Source organism: Acanthopagrus latus, chromosome 18, assembly GCF_904848185.1.
Source record: "Acanthopagrus latus isolate v.2019 chromosome 18, fAcaLat1.1, whole genome shotgun sequence".
NCBI lineage: Eukaryota > Metazoa > Chordata > Actinopteri > Spariformes > Sparidae > Acanthopagrus > Acanthopagrus latus.
In genome coordinates, this window is record NC_051056.1 from 17,525,969 (window position 1) to 17,544,599 (window position 18,631).

Sequence of the window (18,631 nt, forward strand, 5' to 3'; positions counted from 1 at the left end):
AAGAATGGGCCAAGTGAAGCACAGGCTCTGAAGCTCACTGTTATGCAAAGGGGGGGACCGGCTGGGAGTGGGCCTGTAAACACATCACAGACTGTTTTGTCTCGATGCAGTTTAACTCTCTTTGGTGAAACAAGCGAGGGATGCCAAGTTAACTCCTTCCTTTTCATTAATCACTGTCGCAATGTCCGTGTTGCGTGAATGCTGGCATGATAATGCGGAATTGTGCAGGGTTGTTCGGAACCTTTATGGACTATAAAGCTGCCGTCTCTCAACAGTGGCATTTCCTTGTATTCTGAGGAGTGCACTGTACTCACAGAAGTGAGTGACTGAATAGAAAGTGAAGTTTCCTGAGAGAGGTTTATTCTGGCACGGGTGCACTATAACATGCCCCGCTGCACAAGCGCAACAATAGCCAGATCTTTGGGGTCGTAACCCCCTAATTGCCCCAGGGCCCAGGAGTGATGACGACTGCCTGTCAGCGTGGCCTGCGAGACAGGCTACCTGAGCCGGACTCTGAGATCACCAGGTGACATGGGCCAGGGGCGCAGCAGCACCTCGGATGAAAGGTCGGTGTCATGGGTCTACATCCCAGCACCTGGGTCATTTCAGCGCCCGGGAGGGACTTCTGGTCTCTTGGCTTTCACCTACGCCCCCGATGTGGGTTCAGGGAGGAGATGCGGACATCATTTCCCATGTCTGATAGCCATCTGCTCCCTCTCTCAGGTTCTCAGTATCATACTCTTCTTAGCCTGATCAAGGCCTTCTGCACCAGTTACAGATCACAGTCCTGCCCACTACGATGATTAGCCCGAACCAGAGATTTATCAGGTTGTCAGTGGAGCTCCTGACAGAGAGCTTTCATGCACAGTCTTATCTGGACTTGGCAAACATTCTTGTAAGCAGGGTATCAAGGCCATTAAAGCTCTTCCTCTAGAGGATAAAGGAAACTAAGAGCTTGTGATTTTGTTGAGCATCTTAAACACTTTTATTCAATCCATCTCAACACCGTAAACACACAAGCAATCCAGTCCCATCACAACATCTTACAAAGTGGACTCAAGCGGATCTAATACGGAGTGCACTCCCCACCTGAAAGCCCTAAAGCCGCCCCATGGGAAAACTGGGAGGATACAATAAGGCATATCAGCACGCGGGTGCGCGCACGCGCGGTCCCGCTGGGCTGTGTGGAAGTTTCCCTGCAAGTTGAGAAACACAGGAGGAGTGAGTGGAGCGGCGGGAGTCAGCGGGATAATCGACACACAGAAGACAACAAACTGGGATGGAAGCGAACATTTAGTGAAGTTTCGTGTGTGACTGAGCCGCTGGAGCTTGTTGGTGTTCGCGCGCTCACCTTAGTGGAGAAGACGTCACCGGCAGGTAAGAAACACTAGTTGACTGTGTTCTCCTGAGAGGCAGGGGAGCGACGCGAGCAGCGTTTTGTCAACTTTTAATTGAGGAGTATATGTTTCAGTGTTATGAAAAGCTCAGATATTCCGGAGTGAACCACGAGCACGGGTTTTCTACGAACGTGAAAAGAAAAACAAGTTTCCAAAATCTGCAGAAAATGTTGATTTTATCTTTTATTTTTGTTAATTTATTTTGTAGTTGCCTGATACGAGCTCTTCATTTTCCACCCCCTCCCGCTGAGCTCTTGATCACCGGCATCAGATTGAAAATGTTTTGTTTTTTTTTGTTTTTTTCCGTTTCGCTTGCTGAGATCCCCTCCAGTCACCGAAGATACACATCTCATTAAATGATGGAGGAGGGTCAGATCACCCGGTGCAGCGCGCCCGTGCGGCGCTCGGAGGAACAGCGTTGGCGATCAAGCGCATCCCGCAAACTTGTTCATAAAAAAAACACTTTATGATTCATGTTCCGAGTGAAGAGGGCAGGGCCAGAGGACGACGTGTTTCTGGCCGTGTCGAGATTAAAGACTTTCCCCTCAAACCAGACACCTGAAACCTCTGACTCACTCCTAATTGCATTACTAATCCCGCTCCGAACTTGCTGCTGCAAGCGTGCGCGCCCAGCCTTTCAGATGGTGGCCTCCCATAACGAGGGGGGGGGAGAATATTAAAAGTTGTGATTTCTGAAGGCGCAGACCCCTCTATTTCCCCGCTTTGTGGTTAAAACCGTGCATTTCGCGCTCCGTGTATTCTAATTAGAAGGGAGCGAGGGTGGTGGAGGTGTGTGTGTGTGTGTGTGTTTATGTGTGTGTGCAGGCAGTGAGGTGAAACCGAACAGGACGGGACAAGCTGTTCAAACAGCCTGCAGAGGGGGGAGAGCTCATCCTGACGCTCAGCCAGTACTTTCCCTAAAAAATGCCTTGAACTTCCACAGAAAGTTGAACCAGGGGTTAGGCTTCCAGCTACTTGTCGGCCGCTCGTTACACCAGTCAATTCACTGGAGTCAAGCTAATGAAAGGAGAAGTAAAGCCAGGTGTCAGATGAGCTCAGGTGAGGTCATCGGCCTCGGTTAAAGCCGCCTGACTGGCTCCGTGTCGCAAAAAAACTCCTGGATTAACACCGATTTCCTGTCTTTATTCTGCGCTCAATAATGTCTGAGATAAGATTTTTCTTTTTACTTGTCTTCTTTCCTAGACTGGAGTTGTTGGTGGACCTTTGACCAGCAGCTCACTGGAAACTGGAAAAGACGTCACTGGCGGACTCACTATCAGCCCCCTCCCCCCCCCTCTTTGAACCCAGGCAGCCTCTATGCTCATCAACCTGACTCTGGCCGTCAAGGAGTCTCGTGCCTTTCATGGAACACAGCCTGCCCCTGACGCCGTGGAAGTGACAGCCATGGATCCGCGTCCGGTGCTGGCAGCCCCTCCGCCGCCTCCGCCTCCCCCTCCTCCGCCGCCACCTCCACCTGCGCCCTCCTCCTCCTCGTCCTCCTCCTCGCCGTTCAGTCGTGCCGATGTCGCGCGCCGGAGCCGGCTGAGGAAGCTGAACTGGGAGCGTATCCCCAAAGAGAAGGTGGAGGGGAGGAAGAGCGTGTGGAGCGGGGCGGCCCAGGGCGAGGACGAGTTCCCCATAGATCTCCATTCTTTGGATGAGCTGTTTGGTCAGAAGGACAGCAAGCCTCAGGACAGAACCAGCACCCTGAGACGCAGGTCGGCTCTGCTGCGCTGCAGGTCCCCCCAGGACACCTCGGAAGAGGTCAGTTCACGAGGACGGCGGGGGTATCTGTTCAGTCGTGTGTGAAGACAGTGAGAGTTCTTGCTCTGAACTTCCTCTTAATTGTCCTTTGCCTCTTCACAGATCTCCCTGCTGGACTCCAAACGCAGTATGAACATTGGAATATTTCTACGCCAGTTCAAGACGTAAGCTTTTTTTATTCCTATCCCAAACCCATCAATATAGAGCTTCGAACAAAGATTGTTGTCATCGTGGTCTTGATTAATCGATTAGCTGTTTGGTCTTGAAAATGGTGAAAAATGGGGATCGGTGTTTCCCAAAGGCCAAGGTGTCGTCCTCAAATGTCTCGTGGTGTCCACACTCACACACAACAATGTCCAGTTCACTGTCGTAGAAAATATTAATGTTTAAGAAGAGATTATGGTTTAGGTTGAGATTCAGTGTGAGGATTTGCTCCTTTTTCTGTCGTTTTATTATCGACAGTTTAATTGATCTTTGGTTGGACAGTTGGTCGGACAAAACGAGACGTGCTTTGAGAAAATTGACATTTCATAGACTAAACTTTGAATGACGTGATTAGTCACGATAGTAATCCGAAGACTAATCGCTAACGAAAATAATCTCAAATTCCACGCCTTGTTCTAAAAGTCTGTTGCACTTCACGGGTTTCAGCTTTATTTGGTCTACACTTCCCGGAGGTCACCATCAGTCAGAGCTGGAGGTAGCTTTGAGAGCAGGAAGCAGGAGTGTGTCCAATTGTGCCCTGGGGAACAGCACTTGACTTCAGTTGAGCAGCGGAGTGTGTGTGTGTGGCTGTATATCAGAGGTGGCTGGGTGTCCGTCTGTGTGGGTGTCAGAAAGCGTAAAGAGGGGATGTCTGGTGTTCGGGGAGGGGACACCAGTATATTGCGGGGAACAGGTGCAGGGGGAGGGTGCACCCCGCGGGGGAGGGTGGTGGGCTGTTGGCAGGGTATAGCTGTGGGGGTCAGAGTTGACACCTGCTGATACTCTTTAAGAGTGTCTAATGTTAAAGCTGCCCCCCTGCAGAGAGAGACCCCACCGGTGGCTTGTCATATTCATCCGTCCCCCTAAAGCCTGTTTAGCATGCTAGTCAAACAAACCTGCACAATGATCACAAAAGCACACTTACACATATTTCAAAGTGGGAAACACAGGAAATGTAAATTGAATTTAAATATAGGGGCACTGTGTAAAAATGTGTGACAACTTGCATGCGTTAATCCCTTTTTATTGTTCACATGTGAGCAGATTGTAGCGTGACATGAAAAACGAGACCTTTCCCACTGTCTCTTGGTTGTCTTTACAAGCCCGTGGATGTTTTTATGTTGTTAAAATCTGCTGGACTGCTATTTCGCTTGCGAGGGACTCGGCTCAGATTTTCCTCGACAGTCCAAAAGATGTGACGTCTCGTCTCAGTGCCTCTCTCGGCTCCGCTGTCAGAGAGCAACCGCATCTAGCAAATACATTTATCTGCTGTTTTCACAATGTTTAGTATATTAATGTCTTCTTTTTATTATTTGTATTGTTATTTGATCTCGTAGACACAGTTCACAGCGATCAGAAGGAGAAGGTTCTTTTGAGCAACTGCAGAGGATGCATTGTATAAAAATGTGCAAATGTTGCCTGTTGACATTTGCAACATTCGCAGGTACAAACAATGACGCGAGGACGTGGCAAAGGTTGTGCTGGGTTGCCTCATTGTCATGCTTCCAAGTGTGCATGCAAAGTTCACGGAGGCTCGATTGTGCGTCTCTCAACTGAGGAGCGGCTCTTTCCAAAAACCAGATCTGTCTTGACTTGCAGGGAAAAGCCATTATGTACAAGCAGACTCTTGAGTACACAAACGTTTGTCTTTTTGGGAGCTTATTTGCCCTCTGTTCTAAACACACAGACGGGGCTAGTGTCGGAGCGTGGGGGTGTAGATTAAACAAAAAATGGTTGTGTATTGCCAGACGTCAGCGTCTAAGGCTTCTCCAGTATCTTTTTTTTGTTGCATGATGGTTCTATTTATAGGCTGTTTCACTCAGACTTTCGTTTTCACTAGAAGTGGTTGGGTGAAATAACACAATACGAGTATTAAACCATGGTTCCGTTTTAAAATCACTTATTCTCAGGCTACCTCAGATGCAGACCGTGAACTTGTGTGTGAACGAATGAAACATACATGTGTTGTGGGATACAAGCCACACACAGTAGCGTGCACGTAATGGAGTACGAGCATATGTGATGGGCTGCAAGACGAGGTGGGTGGGGGAGGGGAGCGGCTGATGGAAAACCACTGGAATAGAGGACAGATGTGTCACTCTGGGGAAGTAAGTCAGAGGTCAAACAGCCAGTCGGTTCAGTTTCTGCTCTTTCACCTTGACATCACCGAGGCCATTCGTTCCCCTGGTGTGTCTGCTGTATTTGTATTTGTATTTTCGGTGCGTCAATCAGCCAGCTCTCCCCCGACACGCTGACTGATAAGGGGCGGGGGGGAAAAGCCTAAATATTGTGCGATGAAGGCTAAACACAATGCTGATACCGCTCCTGATGTTGAAAACCCCTCTTAACAATGATGTCATAACAAAAACGTGTTATTTTTCCTGCAGGCCCGCTAAGGAGATAGTTGAGGATATCAGGCAGGGTGTCGGGGACCGTTACGGCGCAGAGAAGCTCACAGAGCTCTGCAAACTTCTGCCCGACAACGAGGAGGTAACGTGCCCTTTTTTCTTGGCCTACGAAAACAACACTGACAGCCCCCCTTCCTCCTCCTCCTCCTCTTCTCCCTCCTCTCCTCTCCCTCATCATCTGGCTCTGGTTAGGATGATCAAAAGTTTGCCATTACACCATGTCTTATGATGTGGTCTGTTTCCGGAGAGAGGGGGCCGCGCTGAAAGATATTGGAATTGACTGTTAATGGCACTTTGGTTTTCCAGACTTCATTTATTTATTTTTTTTCTTTTCAATCGAAGCTGCCTCCCAGATTTCACTCAGCATCTGTTCTCTCTCAGGAGTCTCGCCTGAGGAGGTTCGGCGGGGAGCGGAGCTGGCTCGGAGAGCCTGATCTTTTCATGCTGCTGCTGGTGGAAGTCCCCAGGTACGTCCTCAGATCTTGATCGGATAAAATTACTGAAAATATCCCCAGTACTTCCCTCACTCCCCTTCTGCTCCTTTTCCTGTTTATTTGTGTGAGACTTGACTTAAACTGATGATTGATCACGAGTGCCTTTTTGTCCCCCGTCGTCACTCACTCACTCATTCACCCATCCGTCCCTCTCTTTTCTCTTCCATCAGTTTTCGGCTTCGTCTGGATGCCATGATCCTGCAACAAGAGTTTGATCCAGCTGTGACCTCTCTGTGTGTGGCAGCCAGATGTCTGAGGGAGGCGGCCAGAGGTAACGTTAGCAGCAGGGAGTTGTGTACTCCGCCGCTATAAAGCTCTGTGTTGACCCCCTTTTGAAATGCTCCCATTTAGAATTTGCTTAGAGTGGTAAAAAAAAATCCAGAATGCAAATGCAATGGTAAGCATTCAGAATAATGCTAATCAAGTTCAGCTCGCCAGTCAGCCAGAGTGTCGGCTCCTCAAAACAAAAGTGCTGACTCACTTTTAAGGCCTTGATGTCGGCTGCACACTCATTAATACTCATTTATTCTTCAACCCTGAGGCAAAAATATTAAATCTCTTGTCTTCGTCTCTGCTAGAGCTGCTGAGCTGCCCTGAATTGCACTCCATCCTCCGTTTGGTGCTGAAGGCGGGGAACTACATGAATGCAGTGAGTGCCTCTTTATTTCCCTTTTTCGTTTCTTTTCTTCAGCCTGACAAAGCGGAATCGGCCCTTTTATCCATGGATAATATGCCAGTTGCCAACAGGGGCAGGGCGTGTGTTTTCAGGGACGTCACTCTGACTGTGCACCTGGGTTTTGTCTCACTGTTTGATTAAGGCTGTCACATGTTGCGTGTGCGTGTTCTGTGTTATTCTGACCTTGTATGTGGCCACTCAGGGTGGATACGCAGGGAATGCTGCTGGTTTCCGGATTTCGTCGCTGCTGAAACTGGCTGACACCAAAGCCAACAAGCCGGGCATGAATCTGCTGCATTTTGTTGCCATGGTAAGATCTGAAATGTAGGCGTAGTCCAACAGATGCTGAAGTAAATAACAAATGAGTTTGTGCGACAGAGGGGAGATGAGGAATAAGGTCTTTATTAAGAGGATAAGGAAAAATGGCTGTTTATGTGGCCGCCACATCTCTTTTTTTCTTATTTGAACACTGAAAAGTTCTTCTTCGTGGACAGACGTGAGCAGTCAAAAGTAAAAAGGTGAATGAAACAACAACATGTCCATTTGCATAAAACAGGTAAACAGCATTCCTACAATAAATGAATCAGACATTTGAGTGATTTTCCCCATGAGTGCATGATAAAGAAATGAAAACGCACAAATGAGCCCATCCCTCATTTCTGACCACCAAGTGTTTTCGGGAACAGTAGCCTCCCATAACCCTCAAACCGGACCGCTCCACAGAGCATATGATTTTGTCAACATTCACAAATGACGTGTTGCTTCGTTTGAAACAATAGCTGGATAATCATTTGTGTTTGTCTCCGCAGGAAGCTGTGAAAAAGGACCAGAGTTTACTGTCGTTTCCCGGCCAACTAGGCCATGTTGGCTCCGCCTCGAGGTCAGTCTCTTCCCAAAGCTCAGATCCCATCAGATCCTACAGTGACTGTGTCTGAGGGTGTATACAAGCCCTGCTTAATAACATCAATACTCCCCAACAGGCTGCTCAAACAAATGTAATGTAAATCTATTGCGTTTCTCGGATCAGAGAAAGACGCCCAGCTGTTAGCAATAGCTTTCAGCCTGAGTGAAAGTGGGTCATGACAACATTGATACTCCGAGCCAATATTTAAGCTCTGCTGGAAACTTTTTAGGTGAAGATTTTCTCAGCAAGGTGCCAAAGAGCGAACAGCTTTCAAACGCATTCTTCTTTTTAAGAGTAAAGAATATCACACTTTTGTTGGCGCACGTCAAATCATTTGCATTCGTTTATTACCTTTGTTCCGGTGAGATCTGTTACAGAGCTGTTTCTTATTCCAGTTGTGCATTTTCCATCCTCCTCTTGTCGGCAGGTTGTCGGAGGAGTCGGTGCTGGAGGACTTGTCCAAGTTAAAAAGCAGAGTGGTGGCCCTCAAGGCAAACATCCAGACGGAGGGAGAGATTCAGCAGCACACACAACCTTTCCTAGAGGTATAAAACATAGTCTGTAATATATTAAAGCTTTATCTAATAGTTTACTGGGAAAGCCAATAATGGCCATGGTGCGATTATTATTATTTTTTTTTTATGCCACTATCTTGAGGTGGGTTAATTATTTCGTTAGCTCGAGAAAACAAGCTTTGTTATCTGGAGATGACGAATAATTGCTTTTGTTTATCAGAGAGCAGCAGAGCGGCGTCTGTTCAATTTAAGCGCACGTGACAATCCAGCTAAAGAAGCTACATCATAAATGATGTTGCTAAAAGCCCAGGGGTACAGTCAACAGGTGGGAGGTGCTTGTAAATCTCATGGATAACTGAGATGGCACTAACGATCTTTACCTGTGCCTTTATTATGGGCTTTAGGGGAGAGATGTGAGCTGGTCAACCTCTCGACTTTGACTACTATAAAACTCGAGATGTCTCATGCCCTGCAGAGAACTTGTTTTTTTTTTTTTTGTTAAATCTGTGAACTGTTCCTGCGTGTAGGTGGCTGAGGAGCGTCTGAAGGAGGCAGAGGACGAGGTGGAGGGCATGAGGATGTCTAGTCAGGCTCTGGTGGAGTTCTTCTGTGAAGATGACAGCACTTTCAAACTAGAGGAGGCGTGCAGGGTCTTCAATTCTTTTTGCCATCGCTTCCAAAAAGCTGTCCAGGTAAGATTTAGAATTCGATTGAGATGCCTGTCAATGAAACATGTATATGGTCCATTAACAAAAAAAAAAGAGTCACTGACAAATAAACGACTCCTTCCCATTTCTGTAGGAGAATGCCGAGCGTGAGCTGAAGGAACAGAAACGTCTGGAGCGTCAACGCGAGATCGGGGAAAAGCGTCGCTCTCTGGCCGTGTGTACAGGGTTGGATTTGGGCCTGAGTCTTGCAAAAGAGCCTCAAGGTCAGGAGAACCAAGATGAGCTGGAGAAACTCCTCGAGAGGAACTTGAGCCACACTTGGAGTCGGCGCAGCCTGAGAAGTTCCGAGTCCCGCAGACTTTCCCATCACCTCCACAACAATACCAATCTCCAGAACTCTTCCCCGCTCAAGAGCTTCCCTGAGCTTGGCAGCAGCCCGACATCAACCAGTTATCACTCTAACAGCTCCTCTGACCACGAGACCACCGCCGTGCTTTGTAGCTCCCCGGAGACCGACGGCACGTGTTCCCCCACAGACCAAGAACCTGCTCTGGTTAGAAGGAGCAGGTCTCTGCACAGCAGAACAACTTTCCGGAGCATGGACACCGCTCAGGATTCGCCCGTTGCTACGTTTAGCCATTCTCAGCAGGGACGGAGCTTCATGGTGAAGCAACACGGGCCTGAGAGCATTTCTTATATGCTGCAAGGTCAACCGAAGGCAACGGGACTTCAGAAAGAAGCCGAGGCTTCACATGAACATATTGTTTCCATGACCACTGAATCTTCCTCCAGTCCCTGTACAAACGCTGCTGCTACACCCACTGGAACACCTGCCGCTTGTGTTAAAAGCCAGACCTCCACTCAAAGACATCGGTTTGGACTTCCTGTGACAGACAATACTCGCCCTGTTCAGAGTAAATCTAATAGCTCCTGTTTTGATGAGTCTGCACCTCACCCTCTTCGTACAAGTGGAATACTTTGTCATGGTGATACCAAGGCTGGGCCGTTGAGTTACCAGACACGCGAGAGCCAATCACAGTCACCTGTAAAAGCTCCGGAGAGGGTCCAGTCACAACCACAGGTGAGAGAGACACCCACCATCACAACAAGTACCATGATGCCTGATGCAGGTTTAACAAAGCAGACCGAGGAGGCGTCCAGGCCTGTGAAGGAGAACTGGATACCATCCAGTCTACCGGAGTTCAGCAAATCACAGCCAGAAGAGTACTCTGACCTGCCAAGTCCTGAAAGGGAGACAGCAAGGCCATACTCGCGTGTGGGCGAAACACTGGAGTGCCACACTCTAGTGAAAGGCCTCCGATCCTATGATGCCTTGTCACCCCCATCCTCCCCACTCCCACGACCCGCTCCGAGCCTATGCTCCAAGTGGAGGAAAGAGAGGGAGGGTGACCTTCGAGAGGGGACGACGCCAGGGTCTCCTACATCAAAGGACGAGGCTCGAACCATGAAGATCCCTGTGCGTAGTGGAATAGGGGCCAAAAGGGGACTTGTGTCACGCGCAGGACCTTCCAATAGCACAGGCATTCCCAGGGTGCGCTCCAAAACTGAGCATTCAAATGGAGCCCCGACCCCTGCTAACCCACCCGCTCCCAGCCGGCTGTCTGCCCCCCGCAGCATATCCAAGCGGCCTGCCGCCATTCAGTCAGAGGTGAAGCGCAGTAACAGCACACGGGAGAGGACCGTCAGTGAGACACAGACTCCAGGAAAGCCCACTTTGACCCGCAGGACCTCGGACAGATCCTTACCAGAGAAGGCCTCGGGCAGCGCCCAGCCAGCCTTCGTCAGAGGATCTCCTCTACGTGTGTCAAAGCGACTCGCCCCCAACTCTGAGACTCAGGCGCCCTCTCAGCCTCGCAGCGCCCACAGCCCGTCCTCTGCCACGGCCAAGACCATTCGCACGGCCGTCATATCTGCTGCCCGAAGTAAAACTGCCAAGACGACAAGCACAAGCACCTCTCCCGCAAGCTCTAAAATCCCCACAGCTTCACGGATACCTGGTCCCAAAATGCCTCGAGCTGCTGCAGCGCAGCCGACGTGGAGGTGATGGAAGTGAATAATTGCCTGAACTTTTCTTTCTTTCACGCTATTCATGCCTTTACGGATTTCAGTCTAATATATAAAGTGTGGCAGTTCATGAAAAGTGTGAGCCATCAGTTAGATTTCTGGTCTAAATCCAACTTTTATTACACTTTTTGGGTAGTTCTGAGTGCTTAGGTTCTACATATGTGAGAGGGAGCTGCGCTGGGAGCATCGGGGACATCTCGTAGATCCTCCAAATCCTACCTCTTTTTACACTTGTCTGTGTCCTTTGCAGGCAATAGGACGCCATAAAAATACCCACGTTACAGCTACTTTTCATATGTAGAACAGCTTAATTCACGTCAGTACAACTCAACCCGGTGACATTACTTTGTGCTTAGTCCGTACAAGTGCGCTTTGAAAGAATTGTAATTTGGGACACTGTTTTCAGTCTGTCTAGCACGGAGGAGAAAAAAAAACTTTCCTTTTTTTTTATTTTAGGAAGTCATCCAAATGTTTTGAATGCTGTGACCCTTCCACTAAGTGATCCTTGTGTTCTCACACTTGGCTGTCTTACAGAACTGAACTTTGGTACAATATGAACTGCTCATCCTCTCGTTGAGAGGCCTCGTCGTTCTGATGCACTTTACAAACTGAAGAAGAGGCCGTGGCGAGATGGTTACTGTACTATAAAAATGTTTGTCATTTTTATTTGATGTTAAAAAAAAGATTCTATAATTTTATTGAATAGCATCGGTTGTTATTCACTGTAATATTTTGGATTTATAAAAAGGAGGAGACAAATAAAGAGGGTGATCTGAGTGTCTGTACCTGTCTGTGTTGATGTATGCTCACTTCTGTTCTCCAGTGCTGCATTCAGGCGAGCGCTTACTTGCTTTGTCAGCTTTCACCTCCAAGGTCCCCGCTCTCCTCATCAACTGCTGCTCTTGCATCTTGCTGTCCTCTGTCTTCCTGTCACCCTCATTTTTCTCCCTCCCTCTCGTCTGAACTCCCTCTTGCTGCATCTCTTGACACAGTCACCCCCAATCTCTGTCAGTGGCTGTTGTCATGGAAATGCTACAGACGTCCCGGGGAATCTCCTGGCAGAATAGTAGGGGTGCAAGGGGGTTGGGGTGGAGGGTGACTGTGGGTGTAGGGTCCCAGTGGGAATTCTCTCTTTATAGGGCCACAGTGACGCCAGAACCTCTTGGGAAAGGCAATAAACCGGTGCCTCTTTGTGCTTTTGAGTGTCCGGTTGTCGGTCAGCGCTGGCCTCTTAACCTGCCTCAGTGTATAGAGGTGACATCATCAACGGGTCTCCAGGGGTGCAGGACAGAGCAGCCTTAAGCAATCGCTCTTTTAGCTCCCTTCGTGTAGTCCGCATTGATCTGAAAGCGTTGGCTAAGCAGGAATAATGACTTGTCTGAAGGTGAATAAGTGATATATGAGCTTTAATACCAGTGCAGAGACGGGGTTGTTTTATGGCCTGTTTGTATGTGGGGTATGTATGCACACACAGTGACACACTGGCATTTAATAGTGAGACCGTAGCAATTCCAGAGAAATGATGAAGTCAGAGCAGAGAGTCTGTGGGCGTCCAGGCATTCAGACTCTGAAATGAAACTGTATTGCTAACGGACTGGAAAAATCCAGGAGCAGCCTCCTCCACACTGGCAGCGAGGTTGACTGGAATTTAAATGGAAGGCTTAGGGACAGCACTTTGAACAGTTGTCATTTTTTTAAAGATAGGCTAATACAGTCCACTGGTTTTTTGCAAGGTGTAATGTATTTTGGTGTTGCCAAAGGGTCACATTCATGGTAAATTAAGTTGTGTATTACTGAATTATAACCTGCCAAAATCCAGTCATAAATCTGTTGAATGACCTGAATGAGAGGCACAGATTTATGGGTGACTCAGGACATTTTTTCTGCACAGTACGTATGTTCGGATTGGTAATGGACATGCATTTATATAATGCATTTCCAGTCTACTGATCATTAAAAGAGCTATACAACACAACTCATCACATTCACCCGTGCATACACTGATTGCAAAGGCTGCCATGCAAAGGTGGCAATCTGCTCAACAGGATCGGTACCTTGCCCAAGGATACTATGACATGCAGCCAGTGGATCCGGGGATCGGACCAACGACTTTCTGAACAGAGGACGACTCGCTCTACCTCCTGACCCACATCTGTTGTACTTTCACAACTTAACTCTACTTAAAGGTACACTATATAGTTTTGGGCAAGAATTCAGCAGAGAAAGATCTTCATTGACTGAACTGAATAAACAAACTGATCCTAAAGGACGACACAGCTTCATACTGTTTTACTTGTCTTCTTAAGTGTGGCAGACCCTGCCACCTTTCTATCTTCACTGTTCTGGGGCCCTTATTTCCCCCTGACAACAGGGGAACTTGTTTATTCATTTGTGGATAAAAATATTTACTGGTACTTTACATACTATAATACTACACTAATAATACCATATAATTAAGTTCAGTATTTGACAGCTACGTATTTACATGGGCTAGAAAGTACAAGATCATACAAATATCTTATACTCCTCTTGAATTTCCTCTGGGATCAATAAAGTATCTATCTATCTATCTATCTATCTATCTATCTATCTATCTATCTATCTATGAGCTCCACTTGGACTGACAGCTACAATATTAAAATGCAGTTAATGCGACAGTAAATCCAAAATAAGGCTGTGACAGAGTTCATCCTGCATAACTCTGGTTCACATTTTGATTTTCTTTCTGAATGATTACGAATTATGTTGGACTTTGACCTATAACGGAGTGCACCCGCCCTGAAGTATTTTCACTTCTGAAGGCTCTCAATACTTCTTTCACATCGACACGAAAACAGTAATTCTTCAAACACTCTTTCCTGTCAACAAGCCTGCATTTGCAGCCAAATCTGCGAGTCAACATCGATTTTGTCTGCTTGTATTGGCTCCTGCTCAGATTGTTCTCAGCACAAGTCACATGAGTGTTTGGGGGGAAAAAAGTCACAGGAAAGCAGAGCAGCTCAGCACCGCCCTCTTGTGTTTAACAGACGAGTGCCACATCATAAAACTACAACTCCCAGGACGCATTGTTTCCGCGTGTCGATTTTTACGTAATGGACAGCTCCCCGGATGCGGCTGTGATTGACTATACCAGGCAAAAAGAGATCGGAAGACAAGTGGCGGTAAGTCACAAAATCCCTTCAAATTTCATTGTTAAAGCAAATCACAACTTCTCAGGAGTATATTAGAACAGAATAGAATGTTTAGGCTTACTTGTAGTCGGTTATTGGGCCAGCAGCAGACGCTTTTGAGAAGTGACCTGAAAATAAACTTTAAACTTGTTTGCTAACTAGCTAGCTTGCTAGCCACCGAATGCGCTAGTTCCTTAGCTTGATGCTAGCCAGTGGGGGAACGCCTAGTATCATAAGTGAACAGTGCGAAGTAATAAACAGCGTCTCGCGGTCGAGTGTGTTGTTGTTATTCATTCACGGACAAGTTCGGTAAACTTCTCAGATGTTGTTGATTAGCTAGCGGGCGGCTGAGATTGTAAGCTAGCTAACCAATGTAACGTTAATTACGTCGATGTGCTAACGGCAGCGGCGGTTAGCTCGTCTGCTAATTGGGTGAGAAGCTGTGATACAGTGAGAAAAACTGCCGTTAGAAAGACACTGGCCTTAATTTTAGCCTTTGCCATTTAAAGCTTTCTAATTATCCCTCTTGTCACTGGTGATGATACTCTAAGATAAGCCTCTCGGATCATGTAGCATTGTAATTAAAGTTACTCAGGTGCCCTTCTCTCTGTTGTCAGGTGCTGCAGCCCCAGTGGTCGTAGGCAGGATGCAGACCATTAAGTGTGTGGTTGTGGGTGACGGGGCAGTAGGTAAAACCTGCCTACTCATCTCTTACACCACCAATGCCTTCCCTGAAGAGTACATTCCCACAGTGTTTGACAACTACAGTGCTCAAATGAGTGTCGATGGCCGCACTGTCAGCCTCAACTTGTGGGACACAGCCGGCCAGGAGGAGTACGACCGCCTGCGCACCCTCTCCTATCCCCAGACCAACGTTTTCATCATCTGCTTTTCCATCGGCAGCCCCTCCTCCCACGCCAATGTCAGGCACAAGTGGCACCCTGAGGTGTCCCACCACTGCCCAAATGTGCCCATCCTGCTGGTGGGCACCAAGAGGGACCTGAGGGGTGATGCAGAAACAGTGAAGAAGTTGAAGGAGCAGGGCCTGGCCCCTACCACCCAGCAGCAGGGCAACGCCCTGGCCAAGCAGATTGGGGCTGTCAAATACATGGAGTGTTCAGCTCTGCTGCAGGATGGTGTCAGGGAGGTGTTTGCGGAAGCTGTGAGGGCGGTGTTGTATCCAGTAACGAAAAAGAACCCCAAGAAATGCGTGCTGTTGTAATGGATTGTTCCCAGATTTGGACTGTGGAGAGGGATGATGGAGATCCACAGATGCAGAGGAAGGCTGAGGAATGAAGGTCGTCATCTGGCTGCCTCCACACCACCTCCAGCAAGTTAGACTTTGTTTCCAGCTCCTCCGTTACTCCTCTCTTCCTTATTCATCTCCTGGAGGATTTCACTCCGTTGCCATCATCACCAAAGTGACTATGCCAAAATTGAGGCAACTGACCGCATCTCCTCTATTTTTCTTACATTTTAACTTTTGATATTTACACTTTTTTCCAATTTTACACCTGTTCTAGATTTATAGCTTCTCTGCTTTGCCTTATAAAAATGCTGATCATGGTTGTCACAAGCCATAATAACATCCAAACCAACCAACCAACCAAGCTACCCTGTTTGACTGGAGAGAAGAGATCTGCCTTTTTTTCAGGTGGAGAAATATTGACTACCTCATACTCTCACCTAGGTTGCATCTCACGAGTCTCGAGCAGTGTTGTCATCAAGATGCTTTGACTTTTCTATTTAGATGTAATGAACAGCCAAGTAGAGGGTGAACAAGTTTTTAATTTCAAGCAGCTTGAGTCCAGACGAGGTGTGATGACTCCCGGACAAATGCCAGTACCCCATAACCAATATGCACAGATTAAAGGTTCAACTCTCGAGCTGCAGTTCCCCTTGTGCTCACTCTGGCGTGTTAGAGCTGTCTGGCGGGCTGCCCCTTCCAGCCTCTTGCACTGCTCTCTCACTGCCACGCATGGAAGAGCCAGTAGGCCTTTGAAGATAAGCAGGGCCCATTAAAAGCAGCCGGCCATTTGCCCTCTTCGGTAATAGAGGAGCAGGTGTCATAAGGCCACTGCCAAATTAACCCACACGGGTTCAGGGTCCCTCAAGCTGACATATCAGGAAGTCGTGTTGGGGGACAGCTCTCCTGTCAACGTCTTAACTCTTGAGGCTCACACAGAGTGCCATTAAAACATGCCTAAGAATTACTTTTTGACGGGGTGGTGTCAAAGAGTCTGTATTTTGTCTAATAATGTTGAATTTACTCTGTAAATGATTTTTTTTCTTCCTCAAATGTTTTTTAACCTACGAGTGCGGTTATGGCCAAAGTTGAATATATTTTTTGTAATAGCTTATGTTTAGTGTGTAATAGTTAATACTCAGATTTGATAAAGCAGAACACCATTATGCACCCCTCATCAATTACATTGTTGCCTTACATTTAAGGTCAGCAGACTATGACCACTGCATAATTGATTCAGTATGGTAGCATATAATCCCAGAATATGTTTAAACTGACTTTTGCTTGGCTATATACACTTATTTTCCTATATTTTTGGTTAGTGGAATATCATTTCATCTTGGAAGAAGCACCATGCCATAGCTGCCTAGTTAATATGTCAAGTAACGGCTGTTTATCTACAACACGGACGGAGCCTTTTATTTGGTCAGGTGCCTTATCTAAACCAAAGACCATAGCACGGCTCCTTTGTCAAACCCAAAGGTTCTCATTATAATGATGCAAGTGCCACAAGACCTTTTTAAATGCAGGACCGACCAACTCTGGGTTTCACTTAATTTTTCAGTAGCTGTCTGCTTTAGTTTCCTGCGAGCAAACACGCTCTTTCTCGCAACCCTCTTTGTAAGACCCAGGTGCTAAAACTGACATCTTGCGCTGCAAGTGTGTGTGCGTTTGAGAAACGGAGCACATGAAACAGAGTGCTCGTCATGGCTCACAGCTCTTAACAGATTGTGGTTTACATCCCTGCATTGTGCAGGTTGCAGTGAGGGCAAGGCACGAGCACAGCTCGCACATACGGTTAGCAAGAGCTGCGCTGGTGGAATGCGCCTTGTCACATCTGAAGATTTATTTTTTTTAATACATTTTATAAAATATTTTTTTAGTAATGACTGGTTGCTAATTTGTGCTTACAGCTGCCAGTAATACCAGCAACCCTTTTACTCGAGTTATTTTCATTTACTCACTTGTGGGTTTATTATAAGTCAACCAAGATTGTGGCCTGTGTAAAGTCTAGAATAACTGAAGCGCAACACGAGCAGGAGGTTTTTGTGTAACAACAGTATGAGATCTGCCAAAGGATGTGTGAAAATTTTTCCCAGAAAGGCGTGCGGAGGGTTGAATGTAAGTGCATAATACGTCAAACTGTCAACTGTGGTGAGTTTTTGTTTTGTTTTGTTTTTTTTGCCGTGTCCTGATTTCACTCAGATAATGCTGTTGAAGTGGAACATACACCTGTGGGCTCTCTTGTCTGTGTCCCGGAGCTGTATGCTACCGTGTGCGTGGTACTACGCCTTTACACTGGGAACTTGATTTGTAGAAATCTGTTTGTAATTGTTTTATATATAACAAAAGCATATTTGTATAAATGAACTAACAGTGAGATGATTTTTAAATTATGCCAAATAAAATGGTGGTTAAAACCAGACACAATGATGACGGATGTTTTTTTTTCCTTTGCTGTTTTGTAATCTGATAAAGGAACTTGTATATTCCACATAATCAGCAGATTACTAACAATGGAAGAATAAAGTTATGCTGATGTGTTTGGCAGAGCTGAGTCACACATTCACACACAGCTACTTGTATTTTCAGCTCAGGAAACCACATTATGTTCCTCTAACGCACATAATGCAGCCTTGTTCATCTTCTGTCTCATTGAAGCTTTTTCAATTACCATGTCCGAACACTAGATGGACACAGCTCTCTAGCTCAGCTCCATATAATCCACAATGACTGCCATCCCTCAACGCCTGTGTTTTTTTTATTCTGTACATTTGGAGTTAATGGTCTATACCCATCCTGTTCTCAGGGCCATCACTCAACTTAGCAGACACCCACAAGTTCAATCAGTCGCTGGGGCTTAAAAACTCAACGTGCTGCTTACTCTGAAAAATTCCCCTGACCTTTATGGGTGGAGGCCCTGACAAATGACAGATGTGTTGAACTCCACCAAAGGCTCATTACAACATCACTGCAGCGACGCTCAGAGCCCATTTCCTCTGCGGTCTCTCTGCCTGAATGTTTTTCCAACCAAGACAATGCAGAACGCATGTTTGCGGCCTGTGAAAGTTGTGTTGCGGCGAGCTTTTAAGGGCTTTGA

At 46.9% G+C, this 18,631-nt stretch overlaps 2 protein-coding genes across 4 annotated transcripts; both read left to right on the plus strand.

The window, feature by feature from the left end:
• Positions 1–1,145: 1,145 nt before the first annotated feature.
• fhdc2 (FH2 domain containing 2) lies at positions 1,146–11,900 on the plus strand. 3 transcript variants are annotated; one of them, XM_037076624.1, is made up of 13 exons: positions 1,146–1,377; positions 2,601–3,161; positions 3,264–3,325; positions 5,753–5,855; positions 6,155–6,240; positions 6,438–6,538; positions 6,846–6,916; positions 7,146–7,253; positions 7,753–7,823; positions 8,275–8,392; positions 8,890–9,054; positions 9,164–11,091; positions 11,650–11,900. In XM_037076624.1, the coding sequence occupies exons 2-13, from the start codon at positions 2,715–2,717 to the stop codon at positions 11,690–11,692; spliced, it is 3,303 nt and encodes a 1,100-aa protein (XP_036932519.1). In that variant the 5' UTR covers positions 1,146–1,377; positions 2,601–2,714; the 3' UTR covers positions 11,693–11,900. The 3 variants fall into 3 exon arrangements, with proteins under 3 accessions (XP_036932519.1, XP_036932521.1, XP_036932520.1); XM_037076625.1 differs by lacking the exon at positions 1,146–1,377 and adding an exon at positions 1,792–2,456; XM_037076626.1 differs by having other exon boundaries at positions 9,164–11,900.
• Positions 11,901–14,135: 2,235 nt separating this feature from the next.
• rhogd (ras homolog gene family, member Gd) lies at positions 14,136–17,961 on the plus strand. The gene is made up of 2 exons (XM_037076627.1): positions 14,136–14,276; positions 14,903–17,961. The coding sequence occupies exon 2, from the start codon at positions 14,932–14,934 to the stop codon at positions 15,505–15,507; it is 576 nt and encodes a 191-aa protein (XP_036932522.1). The 5' UTR covers positions 14,136–14,276; positions 14,903–14,931; the 3' UTR covers positions 15,508–17,961.
• Positions 17,962–18,631: the final 670 nt, after the last annotated feature.

Excerpts from the sequence above, each read along its gene's own strand:
- fhdc2 (XM_037076624.1), top strand. The coding sequence starts at position 2,715 with ATGCTCATCAACCTGACTCTGGCCGTCAAGGAGTCTCGTGCCTTTCAT. Across the intron at positions 6,241-6,437 it reads CTGCTGGTGGAAGTCCCCAG|TTTTCGGCTTCGTCTGGATG; the intron begins GTACGTCCTCAG and ends CTCTTCCATCAG. Across the intron at positions 11,092-11,649 it reads GCAGCGCAGCCGACGTGGAG|AACTGAACTTTGGTACAATA; the intron begins GTGATGGAAGTG and ends GCTGTCTTACAG.
- rhogd (XM_037076627.1), top strand. The coding sequence starts at position 14,932 with ATGCAGACCATTAAGTGTGTGGTTGTGGGTGACGGGGCAGTAGGTAAA.